Source organism: Melopsittacus undulatus, chromosome 5, assembly GCF_012275295.1.
Source record: "Melopsittacus undulatus isolate bMelUnd1 chromosome 5, bMelUnd1.mat.Z, whole genome shotgun sequence".
Taxonomy (NCBI): domain Eukaryota; kingdom Metazoa; phylum Chordata; class Aves; order Psittaciformes; family Psittaculidae; genus Melopsittacus; species Melopsittacus undulatus.
Genome location: NC_047531.1, coordinates 37,726,573 through 37,742,507, shown reverse-complemented (window position 1 = coordinate 37,742,507; position 15,935 = coordinate 37,726,573). Strand labels below are relative to the sequence as shown.

Here is a 15,935-nt window from a genome sequence, read left to right as displayed (position 1 = left end):
AATACTTACCAGCTCTGTTACCAGGGCGCGAGAACTTCCAATGTATGTACTTAACTGTCGCTGCTTCAGGGTGTGTAGTGTGTTCTCCCTGAGAGAAGTGAAATGTTTTTCAGAAAATTTTTTTTTGTTGTTTTTTTTTTTTTAAGCAACCATCTTTTAATAAGCCACAAATATTGAAAGATATTTTTTGTTACTTAGAATGTGGTTAAAGAAGAGACACTTGGGTTGGTTTACTAATAGACTGTGTTTCTGTTGTGAAAACACAACACTTCACAAGAAGTATATTATTAGAACCAATTCACATATTTTTTACTTCCTTCAAAAGCATCCATTATTTCAGTCATTCATGTATTTAATTATGAATTTATTTCCACAAGAGGAAAATTTCCCATTAGCATTCACTATAACACGAGTTTAAGACAGAAATTCAACTTAGGAAGAACATATGATTCCAGAAGCCTGTATTCACTGGTTTATTCTAGGCATCTAGCATGAAAGGTAGCCTTTGGTCTTTTCTGTCCTAAACTTCATCATTGATAATAAGGATAACAATATCAGCTTCTGGTGAAGGGTCAATGACATGAAGTGACAACAAGAAGTTCAACAGGCAAAAAGTAAAGCCAAGGAAGTGACCACCTAAAAAACACATGATTTTATCCAGTGTAAACAACACGCTGACCATAAGGTGACCCACTCTTATTGTGCCTTACTATGAAAAATCAAATCTGCATCCAGGTTAAGATTAAAGTGAATTGCTTTGATAGTTTTTCTTCTATCCTTGTCTCCCAAAAGCAGTAACTGACTTTTGAGAAGAAATACTTCAGCAGATGGGTAGAAAATCTCAATTTTTACATATAGGAGTTTAAAGAAAAAGAAGTGAATAAAATGAATATTTTTTAAAAATTCACTTCTTTTTTAAGAGTGATTCTGTGTCTCTGCCTGTGAATTTTACACCTGATGGAAGTATAGATACAATCAAAGAAAGTCTGACTCACCAATATACTGATTTCGCATAAAACTCAATATTATCAGAGAAGTCCCCAATTTCATCCTTGGAAATGCTCTCCAGCCAATCTACCACCAGCTGGAATAAAAACAAATTGCATTTTTAAACCAAACATTTAAGAAATAATATTTTAACTGCTTTCCTCTCATCTCTGGATCTACCTGTTATCTACATACTAATTGAAGGCATACACATCCTGACAAATATTACAATTTTGCCACAAGGATGATCAGGGGACTGGAGCACCTCCCATATGAAGACAGGCTGAGAAAGTTGGGGCTGTTCAGCCTGGAGAAGAGAAGGCTGTGTGGAGACCTCATAGCAGCCTTCCAGTATCTGAAGAGGGCCTACAGGGATGCCGGGGAGGGACTCTTCATTAGGGACTGTAGTGACAGGACCAGGGGTAACGGGTTGAAACTTAAACAGGGGAGGTTTGGACTGGATATAAGGAAGAAATTCTTTACTGTTAGGGTGGTGAGGCACTGGAATGGGTTGCCCAGGGAGGTAGTGAATGCTCCATCCCTGGCAGTGTTCAAGACCAGGTTGGATGAAGCCTTGGGTGATATGGTTTAGTGTGGGGTGTCCCTGCCCATGGCAGGGGGGTTGGAACTAGATGATCTTGAGGTCCTTTCCAATCCTAACTATTCTATGATTCTATAATTTGATTTTAAGTATCCAACATGAAAGTTGTTTAGGTACTTGATCTCTGTTTCTCACTAGATGCTACAGTTACTACAGTGCTACTTAATAGTTTATCACCATCAACAGTAAAATGCTCCAAATGGGAAGAGCTATCAGCCTTCCATCATCTCCAAGCCTGCCTGAAAAACATCTCTGATCTTTAGAAACTATAAAGCATTATTTTTACGCATACAAAGAATAACACATTTCAGTGAATATAAAAAAGTATGAGAAACAACTTTAAAAAGTGCATAGAGCATTAATGTTACAAATATTTGAGTGTCTACTGAGCTATTTCCATTCTCATCTTAAAACACCTTCCACCATACCTGGCTTTGTCGGACAAGTGAATCTTTCTGAAACAAGTTGTCTACATTTGTTTTTTCACTAGCAGTTAAAACCTATTGAAGAAAAAAGCTGATTATTACTTAATGGAAAAGAAAAAAACATGCAATAAAACCATGAATAGCAAACTAAACACATGCTAATGCAAACTTGCTGCAAGTTCAGTTTGCTACCTCTTCTCTACCCCCTTTATAAAAATGGGTAACACTATACATTTATTTGGATGATATTTTATATCCAGTTACACTGAAAATTTTAAAGATGAGATTCAGAATACAATTCACAAATGTATGACCACAGAAAGATTCGAAATAGCATATCCATTGATTCCACTGACTGCATTCATAATTATTCTAGATCCCACTTATTACAGTAAACATAAAAAGATGACATGTTGTGATGTTTTCCAAGCCCATAGGCACACTTAACATAAACAAGTGAAAAAAAAGCCCCAAACTCAGAATCAAAAATCCCAGCCCCAGAAACCTGATCCTCCTATCTGCTCTCCTGCATTAGTTTAACTTCCATTAGGCTTGCAACAAAAAGAAAAGACGATGTATTTTCCTAAAAAAGCACAGGCAGGAGAAGACTGGGTTTTGGCACAACAGTGTTTAATTTAATAGTGACAACTTAGCAGCAGGAATCCTAGAGGAAGCTAGTTTATGACTGAGAAAAAAAGCAACTACAATCATAAATTTTACAGAGGCAGAGTCGCTTTACTTATTGTTTTGTCTTCGTAAGCATAATCTGGCAGCAAAGGCTGGAAGAACTGTATTGACAGAGACAAGATGGCTACAGCTGAAACAAGAATGCTAAAAAATGCGGATTTCTCTTGAGATAAATTGGAATCAGGATTGCAAAGGCCAGACAGCTTGAGACCACATGTTGTTTTAGGCAAAGCAAAATTATCTTTGACCTTCGGGAACACTATTGCTACTGATGCAACTTTTAAAATAAAAAGTTATTTCTAGTGACTTTTCCAAATGTATGGGGAATACTGAAGTAAATAGAGTGCATTCATTTATTTTTACACTAGCGTGTTCTCTTTACAATGGAATATTTTAATTCACTTGTCCATATATGGAATGTTTTCATATTTGTCTTGATAAAAATCAAATCAGTCTCATTTTTTGTTTACATTTTTTGACCTTTGGATTTTGAGTGACTGCAATACTGTGACTGTAAAATTAAATACAAGCACTTAGCTTGTATTTAGTTTCTTATATCACTTTAAATAAAAGTTCAAGCTTACTGTGATATCAAATGCAGTTTCATCTTCCAGTGCAGACTGTATTCTATCTCTAGAAATAAAAACGCAAAAATTTAATGATTAAAATAAAGCTGAGAAACCAGCGGAATGCACAATCATAGAATCATAGAATGGTTTAGGTTGGAAAGGACCTTAAGATCATCTAGTTCCAACCCCCTGCCATGGGCAGGGACACCACAAGGGAAAGCACTTAAAAACACCTTTACAAAAGCATTCTTCTAAAAATATACTTGATGTTGCAAAGTTAGTAATAGGCCCATTTACAATTTTCATGCCTGTAAATAGATAATAGACATATATATCAGCACTGAGTTCCATAAACAGATTAATACTTGTTGCTTCACTCCATATTTATAAATTCATTAAATATATACATATATATCCAAGAAAGTCAGCTCAGTGCAAAACCACCATGTGCTTTTCAAAGGACTTACCTATAAAGTGAGGACAAGAGTCTCCAAGTCACCATCTCCTGCTTGAGAAGCCACAAGACACTAGCAGTTTTTGAAAACTTTTGCTGTCCAGGAGCTGCCCGATAGGCTATTTTCCCCAGTATGTTCACCTGAGGTAAATAAATGGATACATTTATATTAATACAGCAATATAGTCCAGCCCTTACAGCAATCTTTTCATGACCCTGAATGCTTTCAACAACCAAGTCTGTGATTACCATCTCTTCAAAACAGGTAGATGATGCTTCACATCATAGATTTCCTTTATTATTAATAAAAATAAGATTACCACAGCCTAAAAGCCATAAACCAAGAGAGAAGCTTTGTTTTAGAATGCACTGTACAAAGCCAGGATAAAACCAGCTTATGTTGATCAATGAAGAAGCATCAAAAGACTCAGAGGGAGAGAACCACTGGGGAAAAAACCCCCAAACTACAAGCAAAAAAACCCACCACAATTCCCAACTTTTTTTTCCCATACACATCAATATCAAACATAAGGCCAGCCCTACTGGTCTTTGCAACTGCATTTATCAGTGCTCACCAGATACCCTTTCCTTTCTAGCTCTGTTAAATGAGGAAACCTGAACTGTTGCTTACCACATAATTTACAGTATCACCAAAACCAAATTCTATTATTTTTTCCTTTGTTTCTCATGAAGAAAACTTAGACAATAACTATTCTCCATCAGGAGTTAGTTCCAAAGCTCCTACTACTTCTGAGAACAACCTCAAACTCTTCGGTTTTAGGAGTACCCAATCTGTCAGGTATCAATTTATTCACCAATTTTCAAGTGGGAGCTGAACAACAGATTTGGAAAACAGAATGAGGTGTGCCATCATGATACAAGAGAGGAACATGATTTTCTGTTCCCTTCTATTACCTTCCAGAAAATAGGAAAAGAGTTCAGGGCTCCTAGGAGCCACTGGGTTGATCTCAGGGCACAGCTGAGAGGCAGTATGAGAGCTCATGGCTTTTTCTCCACCCCCATTCCAAGCCCTGATAGCAACATCAAAGCCAGCTCTTGGGGCAGCATCCTTCACTTTACTTTTGTAGGTCTGTGCCAATATACAATCAGCTCCTGCCAAATTCCACATCTTAAAACAACCACTCTACATTCCACAATCTTGTAGATTGTATCCATATTCTCAAACAGGAGAAATAGAAAATACTTCCATTGCAGCTCAGAAGTTCCAGCACCTCACAAAATAATCAAGTTCACATTTATTTCCCCTTCTCTTGTCTTCTTGCCACTTGGGAACACTACTGTGGTACACACCTCAGCATCCCCCAACTCAGTCCCAAAAACCGATTTGCACAAAACAGGGCAGGAATACATTTTCTTAACACAGACACAGGTATGAAGTCTCTTAAAAAGAAAATGATCTGTCCACTTTTATGAATAAAACTTGTAAAAGCAGCATAATTTCTTCCTCTGAAACTGTCAATCCCTGCTGAACTGTCACATCAACAGCCAATCAAATATAAAACTGTGTCTAAAAGCAGACACATTCAAGCTAATGTTGAGCTCACTACTGCCAGCTTGTTAGTAACATAGCAGAGAACACTTCAAGCATCATAATGATTTTATTTATTTATACCCGACAGAAATAAGTATGTTTTAATCCATCTTATTATTATAACACAAAAAAGTATCTATACATCTGCTAATGTTTATTGTCACTTGACACATACAGTGGAATGGCAGCCAGATGATATTTTTAGTATTCAGCAAGCTACACAATGGGTATTCCTGTGCCAAAGTAGTGTATGAGGCAAGAGGGATGCTATTCAATACTAGTGTTCAGTGACTCATAAGACTGCAACCAGCTGGAAGATTTAAAGTATTGAGGTGAAGCACTGTGACTCTTCAGCTTGAAGAAAACCGGCAATACTACTTTGGGAAGGGACTGCAAAATAAGGTAAGTAAAACCCCCAGGCAAACTACTTACCTGATTATTACAAATACTTTCATATTCATCCACAAGATCGAAAATGGTAGTTGATGTATGCTTCAGGAAGGAATGTAGAAAATCTGAGTACATGCTCATAGTAGCTGAAACAGATTAAAGAAGGAACAGCCATATCAGACACAACTTGCTAAAACCCCCCAACCAGACTACAAAAAAATCCTTCTGATGACAAGGCATCTCAGCTTTTGTAAATCTAAATAAGGACAATGATGATATGTACTATTTATGTGCTATAAAGTCAAAAGAACTTCTCAGCTAAGATAGTAAGATTTGCAGAACCTACAAGGTAAGTAAAACAATTACAGAACTTTTGTTGTAAATCTGTCATCTGTGCAACTTTTAACAAACTCATGTGTGTATCTTCACAAAACTAATCAAGTTTGTGCCTTACATCACCAGAGCATCCCATCTCCACCATCAGGTTTCACAGATGACACAAACTATCGAAACTCCAATAACTGGAAGAGATTCACTTGCTGAACTTTTTAAACTAGACTGTTTTTAACAAAGAACTGTCAGAAAAAAAAATACATTAAAAAAAAGAACAAATATATGTTTATATTCCACAAATAAAAACTATGAGCAATTATGATGAAAACTTGAGATTGTCTCACCCGCTTCCCCAGGGTCATCCTCACGCAGCAGCACAGCGCTCATAGTGATACTGTCTGTCATATTGGACATGTCCAGATTTGCAAGCATTCCTGTCTGCTGAGGGGAGAGTGCCATTGTCCAGCTACTTTCATCCAACTAAAAGCATTAACAAGAACATAAGGAAAAAAAAAATAGCAACCTCTATTACAAGCCTGTAACAAACAGCTCTGAAAAGCTAAATTTTAACCTAGAAAACAGAAATTCTCAATTCATTTTCCCTTTTTTTTTAGGAAGTAAGTAAAGTAGCAGCTAATCTAAGAAGACCATCCACTTTAAAAACACCATGTATCACTTTTCATTTTAAAACAAACAAATCACTGTAAACTTCATATTCTATTATGCTAAATGTTTACTTAGTATTTTGGCATTCTAAGTAAAACAACAGTAACGCTGCCTATGTTGTAAAGCTGCTGTGAGAAGTTAAGTAAAATAGTTAAAACTTGAAGCAGAACCATTTACCAGTCTTTCAACCTTAGAATCATAGAACAGTTAGGGCTGGAAAGGATCAAAACCATCTCATCAAATGAAGCAATATATGTTTAAAATAATAGCAAGTATTAGAATATTACAAGGGGAAATAAAGATGTACCTATACCTTGTGGGGGCTATTTCAGGGGAGGTATTTGTTAACTTATCTGACATCAGAGCAGCAGAATGGTCAAAACAGAAGACAGACTATATATACACTGCACTGAAAGGTCAGCTTCCTGTAGCTGTTTCCATGACAGCAATGGTCTTCTCATTAGCAACTAATACTAAACAAAGAGTTAGATGCACCACTGGTTGATTTTTCTCCAGACTTTTAAAATGGTCCTACCCAGAAAACCACAAAGAGGGAACCCCATAACATTGCCTGTGGCAGCCTCTTCAGCATATCCAAAAACTGTGGACATGTACCTGTTATTCTTCCCTTTATGCCCCAGTTTCTACCCACAGTATTCCTCTTGCCTGATCTCTCTGCCATTACTGTCCTTTGGCCAAGCAGAACAGAATGCAATAGCACTTCAACTGCAGAGTAAAAATAACAAGAAACTCAGTTCCAGTAAAATCCTATCAGGTCTCTGTGGGAAACACAAAAAGGGCTAATGGGTGTTCTTATCTACCAGCAAGTAAATTTCCACAAGACATAATTTTAAGTCCTTTTTCTATTGCCCTCCTGTGAAAGCTTTTGTCTAGTCCCAAGTTTCCCCCTGATAATCTAAACTGGACTCGAGTCAAAGCACTAAATGCTAACCTAAAGTGTACTCCTCTCCACAAAACACTAGTTACAGAATGACAAGAGGCTCTGAATCAGAGGAAGAGTGCCCTTGCCATGACCATGCTGATCAACTAGGCCCCAGAACCTGGTAATTTAAAGAAACAAATGGGCTGGAACAAACTACAGAAACAACTAAAAGGGAGAATGAATAAAATGTGCATACAGAGAGACATCTTAACTTGTTTCAAGTTCATTTAAAAATAAGCAGAGATTAAATCCTTCAGAGGTCCCTACTGATAACTTTTCTAATCAGTGTTTTTCCAAAGACAGAAGATAATTAACACCATCTGAAAAGTCAAGAGCTTGGTATTTGAAGTCCAAACTTTAACATCCAAGTGAAGTCTAATACTTCAGAATGCTAAAATAAAATTCAGAAGTTTTAACTTGCTGATATAGAACAATGGTCTTTGATGAATTTGCAAACAAGCAAAGTCAGGATTTTTGTAGGCACAAGCTTATGTTCTAAGAACTAGCTTAACAAACATGATGAATTTAGCAAGTCCTTAAAACTTTTAAAACTCCTCATGGCATTTCAAAGAAAACCACAATAACAAATAATACTAGTAGCAAGCCACAAGAGTAGTACTAGTAAGCTTGTACTGCCCATAGGTTGTGCAAACATAGGTTTGTCCTTGGTGCAAACAAGGTGTAAACTTGTAGTTTCTTATAAGTTTCATAGGAACAAAAGAGAAAAAGATGCTCTATCTTACCCCTGACAGACTGCCAAACAGTCCAGGACTTTGTAGAATCAGTGGAGACTGCCCTCCTGTTCCCAGGAGGGCAGACATATCTGATGGCTTCATGAAGCTTCGAGTTAATGCTGTAACTGAAATAGAGAGAGAGAACCTTTTCTGAAAAGAAAAACTATTTAAGGCTGCTATGGTCTATCAAGGAGCTCTAAAATAAAACTAATCATGGAGACTGAAGTATTCATGAAATCCGGCTCTGTCACACAAGAAACAGACAAACCAACCCGATGAAGCAACTTGCTCTTGTCCATCTTTATTTTCCTTCCATCAGAAGGCATGTAGTAAACCCACAAACAGCAGTTATGAAACAAAAACAACTCTTAGGCCTAACAACATATAGAAATAAAGAGGTTAACTATCAATAATGGAACTTAATAATCTACACATCTAGGTACACTGGAATTATACAAACACCCTGGTAACCAAGTCTGGAGTACACAAGCCCTAGTTTTTCAAGTAAGGCACATATAAATGTAAAGACAAAGCCTAACTATTGTCATTTCAGTTCCTCCTCAAGTTCAGCAGCATTCCAAATATATGTCTGACATCAGGTTGAATGTGAGTGTATTATGCACCAAATATGTGACACACCTTCAGTTGCCAGAGTTCACTGGTAAGTGCACACCATGAGCATAAAGAGCGATAAATCTTCAGTCTCTCTTTGAAACTGGTCTCCAAACCCTTAAAAGGCAACCACAAGCCTGCTCTACCAAGCACGACATCTGTACCAGATACTCTTGCACATCAGTGCTAGTGTTCCCAGGAATATCTGAGCCACCCTAAAAACAGACACTGCTTTGCAAGGTGATAAATGCCACACTCTATCACAACAGGGAGCTCCACCACAAGAGACCTTCACACAGCCCAAAGAGTACAGAATTCGCATGAAGATAGTAGCTACTTTGATCCCCTTATCCATCACAAACAGCCTGGGAAGACATCTAAAAACTTAGTTTGCATCAAAACAGTGACAGCTGAATCAGGAGTTTTGTCAACAGTGATGAGGGAACAACACATTCCCAATATTTTGTTATAATATTTGGAGAAAAAAGTGTTTGCACAACCCTCAGCAGCAGTTCTTGACAACAAGACCACTGCAGTCAGCATTGAGATCACTAATGTTTCCTTCTGAACTCAAGGACTGCTGGATTCAAAGGCATCAAAGACACCCACAACAGCATATACAACCACAAATAAAAAGCAGGCCCAGGATCTCCACCAGACTCCATCCAGTTTAGAAACAGATGATCAAATGTTTATGGCACTTTGCTTGTTTCCGCTCCCTCCTCCCCCTACCGCTTCAGTGTCCAAGGTAAACAGAATTTTCTTGGAATGTTCCCAGTCCTGAAGATCATCAAATTATAAGCAAACAAGGTCATTGCAAACATGTACAGGGACCTTGGAATTCTTTGTATCAATAGGCAGATTTAGTTTTCCATGCATCAGTTCTACACAGATCAAGAAAGCTGAAGAACCAAACGTTTCTATCCCTGTACTAGCATGTATCTTCATTCACCACAAATCTTCCCTGAACTCTTGAGATGTGAAAGTAACATATATTGAAGATCAAATAGATAAATACTTGAGAGAAAATAGAAAATGAAGTGATGTTGGACATACAAAGAAAAAAAATGTGCCCATAGTGAGGCAGGCTGTGCCCCTGCAGCCCATGGAGGTCTGTGGTCCCATGAAGAGAGGAGCCCACACTGAAGCAGACTTGCTGCAGCACTGGTGACCCCATAGGGGACCCAGGCTGGACCAGTCTGCTCCTGAAGGGTTGCACCCTGTGGAAAGGACCCACACTGGAGAAGTTTGTGGAGAACTGTCTCCTGTGGAAAAGACCCCATCCTGGAGTAGGGGAAGGGTGTGAAGAGTCCTTCCCTGAGGAGGAAGGAGGAGCAGAGACGTGTGATGAACTGACCACAACCCCCATTCCCTGTCCCCGTGTCACTCAGGGTGAGGAGGCAGAGCCTGGGAAGACAGGAGGGACAGGGGGGGGGGAAAGATGTGTTAGGATTTGGTTTTATTTCTCATTACCCTACTCTGATTTGATTCATTTATTACCAATTTCACCAAGTCAAATCTGTTTTGCCCGTGACAGAAATCACCGACTGATCTCTCCCTGTCCTTACCTCAACCTACGAGCCTTTTACATTTTCTTTCCCCACACTGCACTGCTGAGGCGGAGTGATAGAATAGCTTGGTGGGCACCTGGTATCCAGTCAGCATCAACCCACTGCACTCTGGAGACCTTCTGCTCCAATCCTCCTACCCAAGGGAGTGTCAAGTAGAAAAGGTTGCTTTGGTTATCTTCAAGGTTTGGTTTCCAGTCAGCTCTATCTCCAAGGACAGAGACTCCACAGACCATGGGCAACAAGTTCTAGCATTCAATCAGCCCTATAGTAAAAACATTTTTCTTACATTTAAACAGAAGTCCCGGTGTATCCTGTTGTGCTTACTGCCTTTTCACTGAGCACCACCAAGAAGAGCCTGGCTGCCTTTTATGCTCTTGCCACATATTTATATACATTTACAAGATTCTCCCAAGCCTTCTCTTTCACAGGCTAAACAATCCCAGCTCTTCTCAGCTTCTCCTAAGTCAGATCCTCCAGTTCTCTAAATAACTTCGTAGTGCTTCACTGGACTCACTACAGTGCATCCATGTCTTTCTCCTTATGAACTGTTATAAATTCTGAAGTCCAACCACATAATTCCTTCTACTAAAGAAATAAAGTAGCCTTACCTGGCTGGCGATGCAATGAACTGGGAATTCGGGACAGCAACTGGCCTCTGGGCGTCATGTTTCCAATAGAGTCATCCAGGGATGTAAGAACTGATTAATAAACGAATTAAGAAACCATGCTTTTGGCTCTGTTAAAAAATGAATACTGGGAAAGGAAAAATATTTTTCTGTAGCTCAAATATGATGAGGATTACACATCTAGTCGTTTAGACTGGAGCAGAAAATCCCATTCATAAGCCTAAGTTAGGTCACAAAATGCTTCACCAGCAGCTTAAAAGCTGGAGGGCTAAAAGTGACTCTGAAAAGTAAAGTTCAGAGATATGAGAATACCAGGTCTGGGGCCCCTCTTCACTGCTTAAACTGAAGAGAATACTTTTGTCCTATGAGGAGCTGCTCTGTGTTATGCAATAAGAAAATCTGAGACTGAATGCATGTAAAAAAAAGGTTTTTTCTCTCTCCATTCCAGCATGCTGATGACTTGAACAGAAAATCTGTCTCTCTACTTTACTTCTGCCTGTCAGCAACTAGGTTCAGTGCTCTATGTTTGGTTTACTAAGAAGGAGTTGTGTCAAAGTTTTAGTATCCCATGTCATATCAGCACCCAAAAACATCGCAATTTTTAGGCACAATATAATCAGGGCTGCTACCTCACTGGTTCTATTTTGCTTGCAAAAAACAGAAGGACAAGAAAATGTACTGGATTCCTTTGTTATAATAAAAAAATACTATTCCATTAACTGGCATTTTTTTCTTACTCTATATAAGTCGGGGGAAAGTTCTGTGGAAATTTAGATCTATGGCTGTGAATTTCTCTTCCTATTACTGTGAATGGAAAGTTAAGATACACTGAATGATCACAATACTCTGGAAATATAATACATGCAAAAGAGCATAAAACCATAAAATTAAGATATAATAGATTGAAGAAAACTTAAGTTTCAAAAACTGAGAGCTAGAGTTGGCTCCAGGTCACATAGTTCTCTGGGCTGACATCAATCTGAGTTCATAAGCCCATGAAAAACTGTGAAACACAACACCACACGAATGTGATGGCACAAGTTTAGGACATAGGCAGTACAACATCCCTATAATCGTATTTAACTCATAATCGAAATAATAAATCTAAATATAATCAAGAACTGACTATACAAGCATTTCAACAATCTCTTACTTTCCCTATTCTACCCTTACTCCTTCCCCTAAGTCTATTTGAATAATCTGTTCTGAGCTTTCACATGGTTTGGGCCCAAAATGTGGGGAAGAGAAAGGGAGAGAAAAAAATCCCACTCAGAGGAAATGATATTCTGTGAAAAGACAAAAAACTGCATCTTTTGGCTTATCCTTAAGTTCTTCTGCAAAGGCCAAGTAACATACCACATCACTGACAATACAGTATTTTTGTAAATGAAACTCACCCAGACATCTCAGTCACACTTTCAGTCAGTCACTAATATCCCTCTCCAGCAGTTTTCAGACACTGCAATCACAGTTTTGTTTTGGAACTTTTCCCCTTCTTAACACACCAAAACACCACACAGAAAACAGACTACACACAGAAGAGGAAAATACAGACAGTTCAAGAGCAAAATTTTGGCTGCAGAATGTCTATTTTACATTATACTCATACATTCTCACTTCCAACAGGTATGAACCAAGGAGTAACTTGTAGTACACTATAAAACTATTCCAAACATGCTCAAAATGAAAGTAGTGGTAAAAATACAGACACCTTGTAAACACAGCAAGCTAAGATTAAAGAGAAAATTAACAATCTTTCAGGAAAAGGATACCAGAAACTCTTTTCTGAGAGCTTTGCTTCCGCCCAGGTCTGACCATCACTGTATCACGGGGGGATAACTTGTCTTCAAAACCATTCCTAGAGAACAGCATCACAGACACAAGGTAAGCCAGTGAATCCAAGCAAAACATAGAGCAAGATTGTCTTGTTGCTTCAACTCCACAGCTGGGAAGCTTAAACAAAGCATGAAAGCCATGAGCAGTTCCAACACTGACGTCTGGTTTTCTCCAGAGAACACCTACGAAGCTGGTCAGCTTCCGGAAAAATAAGTGTCTGAAAACACACACTTTGTTCCTCCTACACCAAAACGAACACGTTATTAGTAAATAATAATAATAATAAAAAAGCAACTATTACGAAAGGCAACAGCATGAAATTCAGTTTTTGACTGAAAAATCCAACTGAATGAATGACATGGTTTTGTTACCTGACGTTTTCCTTCAGACACACAAAACCACCAGACTGAGGCAGCTCACGTGTCTGGCAGATGGGTACCAAATCGCCAACAACTGCTAGCAAGCGGAGAAGCCAGAGGCGGGGAGCGAAGGCCGCAGCTGCGGCTGCCGAGGCCGGCTCGCCCGCCAAGAGGCTGCAAGAACCCAGCTCCATCATTCCCGCTGCACGAACAACCCCCCACCACATACAAACGCACTCCAGAAGAAATGAAACTTCAAAGGGTCAAAGCCCTCGGCAGACATAAAAGCCACCTCGGGAACGGCTGGAGCCCTGCTGCACTCCCCAGCCCACACTGTGCGCACACAGCTCCTCCGCGGTCGCCCCAGGGGGATCCATCCCTTAACACCACACCGCACCGCACCGCACCCCCTCTGCGTCCCACCGGCATAAGACACCTCCCGCGCCCCTCACCTGTCCATGGTAGCCCCCGGCCCGCCTCAGCCAGGGCTCCAGCGTTCCCGCCTCCGCCTGTGTCGGCCCGCGGCCCGGAAGGACACGAGCGACCTTCCGCCGGCGCCCAGCGGGGCCGCTGCAGTGCGCATGGGCCGCCCCGGCACAGCGGACACGGTCCGGAAGGGAAGGTGGCGGTGCGGGCGGGGCAGGCTGAAGGCAACCTGTACGTGGTGGCAGTGAGGGGTAACGAGGGGAGCTGCCCTCTTCTGCCCAGGCAGTGCCTACCACCGGCCAGAGGCTGTGCTCCTACCAGTCCCCGGGCAGTGGGACCCTACATTAAGCAATAGAAAGCTTAAATGCACTTCCCCGTCTGTAGTTTAAACCTCAGGTGCTCTTTAGGTTCCTTATCATTGCAGAGAGAAGCAATAAGCTGATGCACAAAGTGTTCTGCACCCATTCAGCCAGAAAACCGACCTCCCAGCTTTTGGAAAGCTGAGCTTGTGTTTGCTGAGGTACAAACTTGTATCTATCACAGAATGGTTTGGGGTGGAAGGGACCTTAAAGCTCATCCACCTTCTACTGGAGCAGGTTGCTGCAAGCCTTGCCCAACCTGGCCTTGAACACTGTCAGGCCTGGGGCAGCAACAGCTGCTCTTGGCAACCTCTGCATGTCTCGCCAACCTCACAGTAAGGAAGATGCTATATCTCATCCTCTCCCCTTTCTCTCCCTTTAACTTGGACTACTGGCAAGAGGTACTACTGCAAGAGGTAGTGACCACCATGCAGGATAACTCACTCCTTATCGCCTTGGACAGACTAACAAAGTTACAAAACTACCTCTCCCTCCCTAATACAGATTTTAACACTTTTTAACTATAGACAGATAATCTTATCAGTACAAATGATTGTGCTATTGATAGTAGTTCATTTCATTGTGCCTTAAGGAACTGTCCAAACTGGATTTTTAGTGTAGATGGGCAGGTTCTGAAAAACACAAGTACTGGGGTGTATCTGGGGCTATAGGTAGCTACAAGGGGGTCCATTGAGCAAATTCCTCAGAGAAGAGAGGCATACACTTGAAAACAGCTGCGAAAGGCAGCAGAACTGCAAGACAACAGCTGAAGCTCAACAACTTGCTTAAGCTTTTAGTAAAATACTTTATGTCTCACTGAAGCTGCTGGAGAGCTTATAACCTCAGGTGGCTTTGCAAGAACAAAACTGAGAAGCCTGATGAAGATCAGGTATGGAAGAACAAAAGCAAGCAGAAGACCCTCAGGGAGCAGGTAAGTCACTTGAGAAATGTAGTTTGGGATTAAAAAAAATAATAAATGAAGTTATCCTATCACATATACTATCATGAAAGCACAAACAAAAGCAACTACCTTCATTACAGCAAACTAAAAGAATGTGAAAGAAACCATTACATGCTAACTCAGTACAGAATTGACCTCAGCACATCCTCACAAAACAGTGTAACATTATGGTTTCTGTAATACAGTAGGAAACTCAGAGTAATGCACAAATTAGTATCTGGTTCATTTCCTTGCCAAGAGCTCACACTCTCAAGGCTGGCCCTTTCTCAGGGCAGAAGAGTGTGAACAAATGAGAAATGTAATGATGACAGAGAAATGCTTGCCTTGCATGGTGCCTCAAGTTTATTCAAAGTAATGGCAGATGAGAACAAAGGAAGTGAGCCTGCAGAGAAGAGGGCAGCATGCATGCTTTATAAAACTGAAACCAAACCAACCTGTAAAAAATGATATTTTGAGCTCTTGAGAGAATTTGTTACAGTGTATGTGCAGGCTGGGGAAGCACCTTAGAGGCTTCAAGTTGGCTCCAGAAGAGGGCAAGGGTGGGGAACAGGACAAAAACCTGCAGGTGTGTTTTCAGGCAGTGTGTTTTTTTTTTACTAGCATCCCACTTCATATTTATTTAATGGGAGGAAAAGGGGGGAAATGGAGGGAAAAAAAGAACCAAAAGTCTCACGCAAACATCTTACAGAGAAGGGAATGCAAAATTTTCAGTCACATAAAGGATTCTGACTTGAAATTTGTAACTAAAAATTATAAATCCATCTTAAGTTTCACATGTTTGCATCCACACCGATCCCAACTGCAGCCACGCTGTCAGAATTTCATGGGGGTAGTAATGCTCCAT

General features: G+C 40.1%; 1 protein-coding gene across 1 annotated transcript in view; it reads right to left on the bottom strand.

Annotated features, from left to right (window-relative positions):
- The window catches only part of NUP107 (nucleoporin 107), a 29,636-nt gene extending 15,772 nt beyond the window's left edge, over positions 1-13,864 (bottom strand). Inside the window, exons 1-11 of the mRNA XM_013127335.2 lie at positions 13,798-13,864; positions 12,923-13,008; positions 11,133-11,222; positions 8,351-8,466; positions 6,343-6,478; positions 5,708-5,811; positions 3,737-3,864; positions 3,285-3,333; positions 2,017-2,088; positions 996-1,084; positions 10-88 (exon numbers count right to left, since the gene is read on the bottom strand). Of these exons, the coding sequence (XP_012982789.2) occupies positions 10-88; positions 996-1,084; positions 2,017-2,088; positions 3,285-3,333; positions 3,737-3,864; positions 5,708-5,811; positions 6,343-6,478; positions 8,351-8,466; positions 11,133-11,222; positions 12,923-13,008; positions 13,798-13,805 (957 nt within the window). The 5' untranslated portion in view covers positions 13,806-13,864. The remainder of the gene's footprint in view (positions 1-9; positions 89-995; positions 1,085-2,016; positions 2,089-3,284; positions 3,334-3,736; positions 3,865-5,707; positions 5,812-6,342; positions 6,479-8,350; positions 8,467-11,132; positions 11,223-12,922; positions 13,009-13,797) is intronic.
- Positions 13,865-15,935: the final 2,071 nt, after the last annotated feature.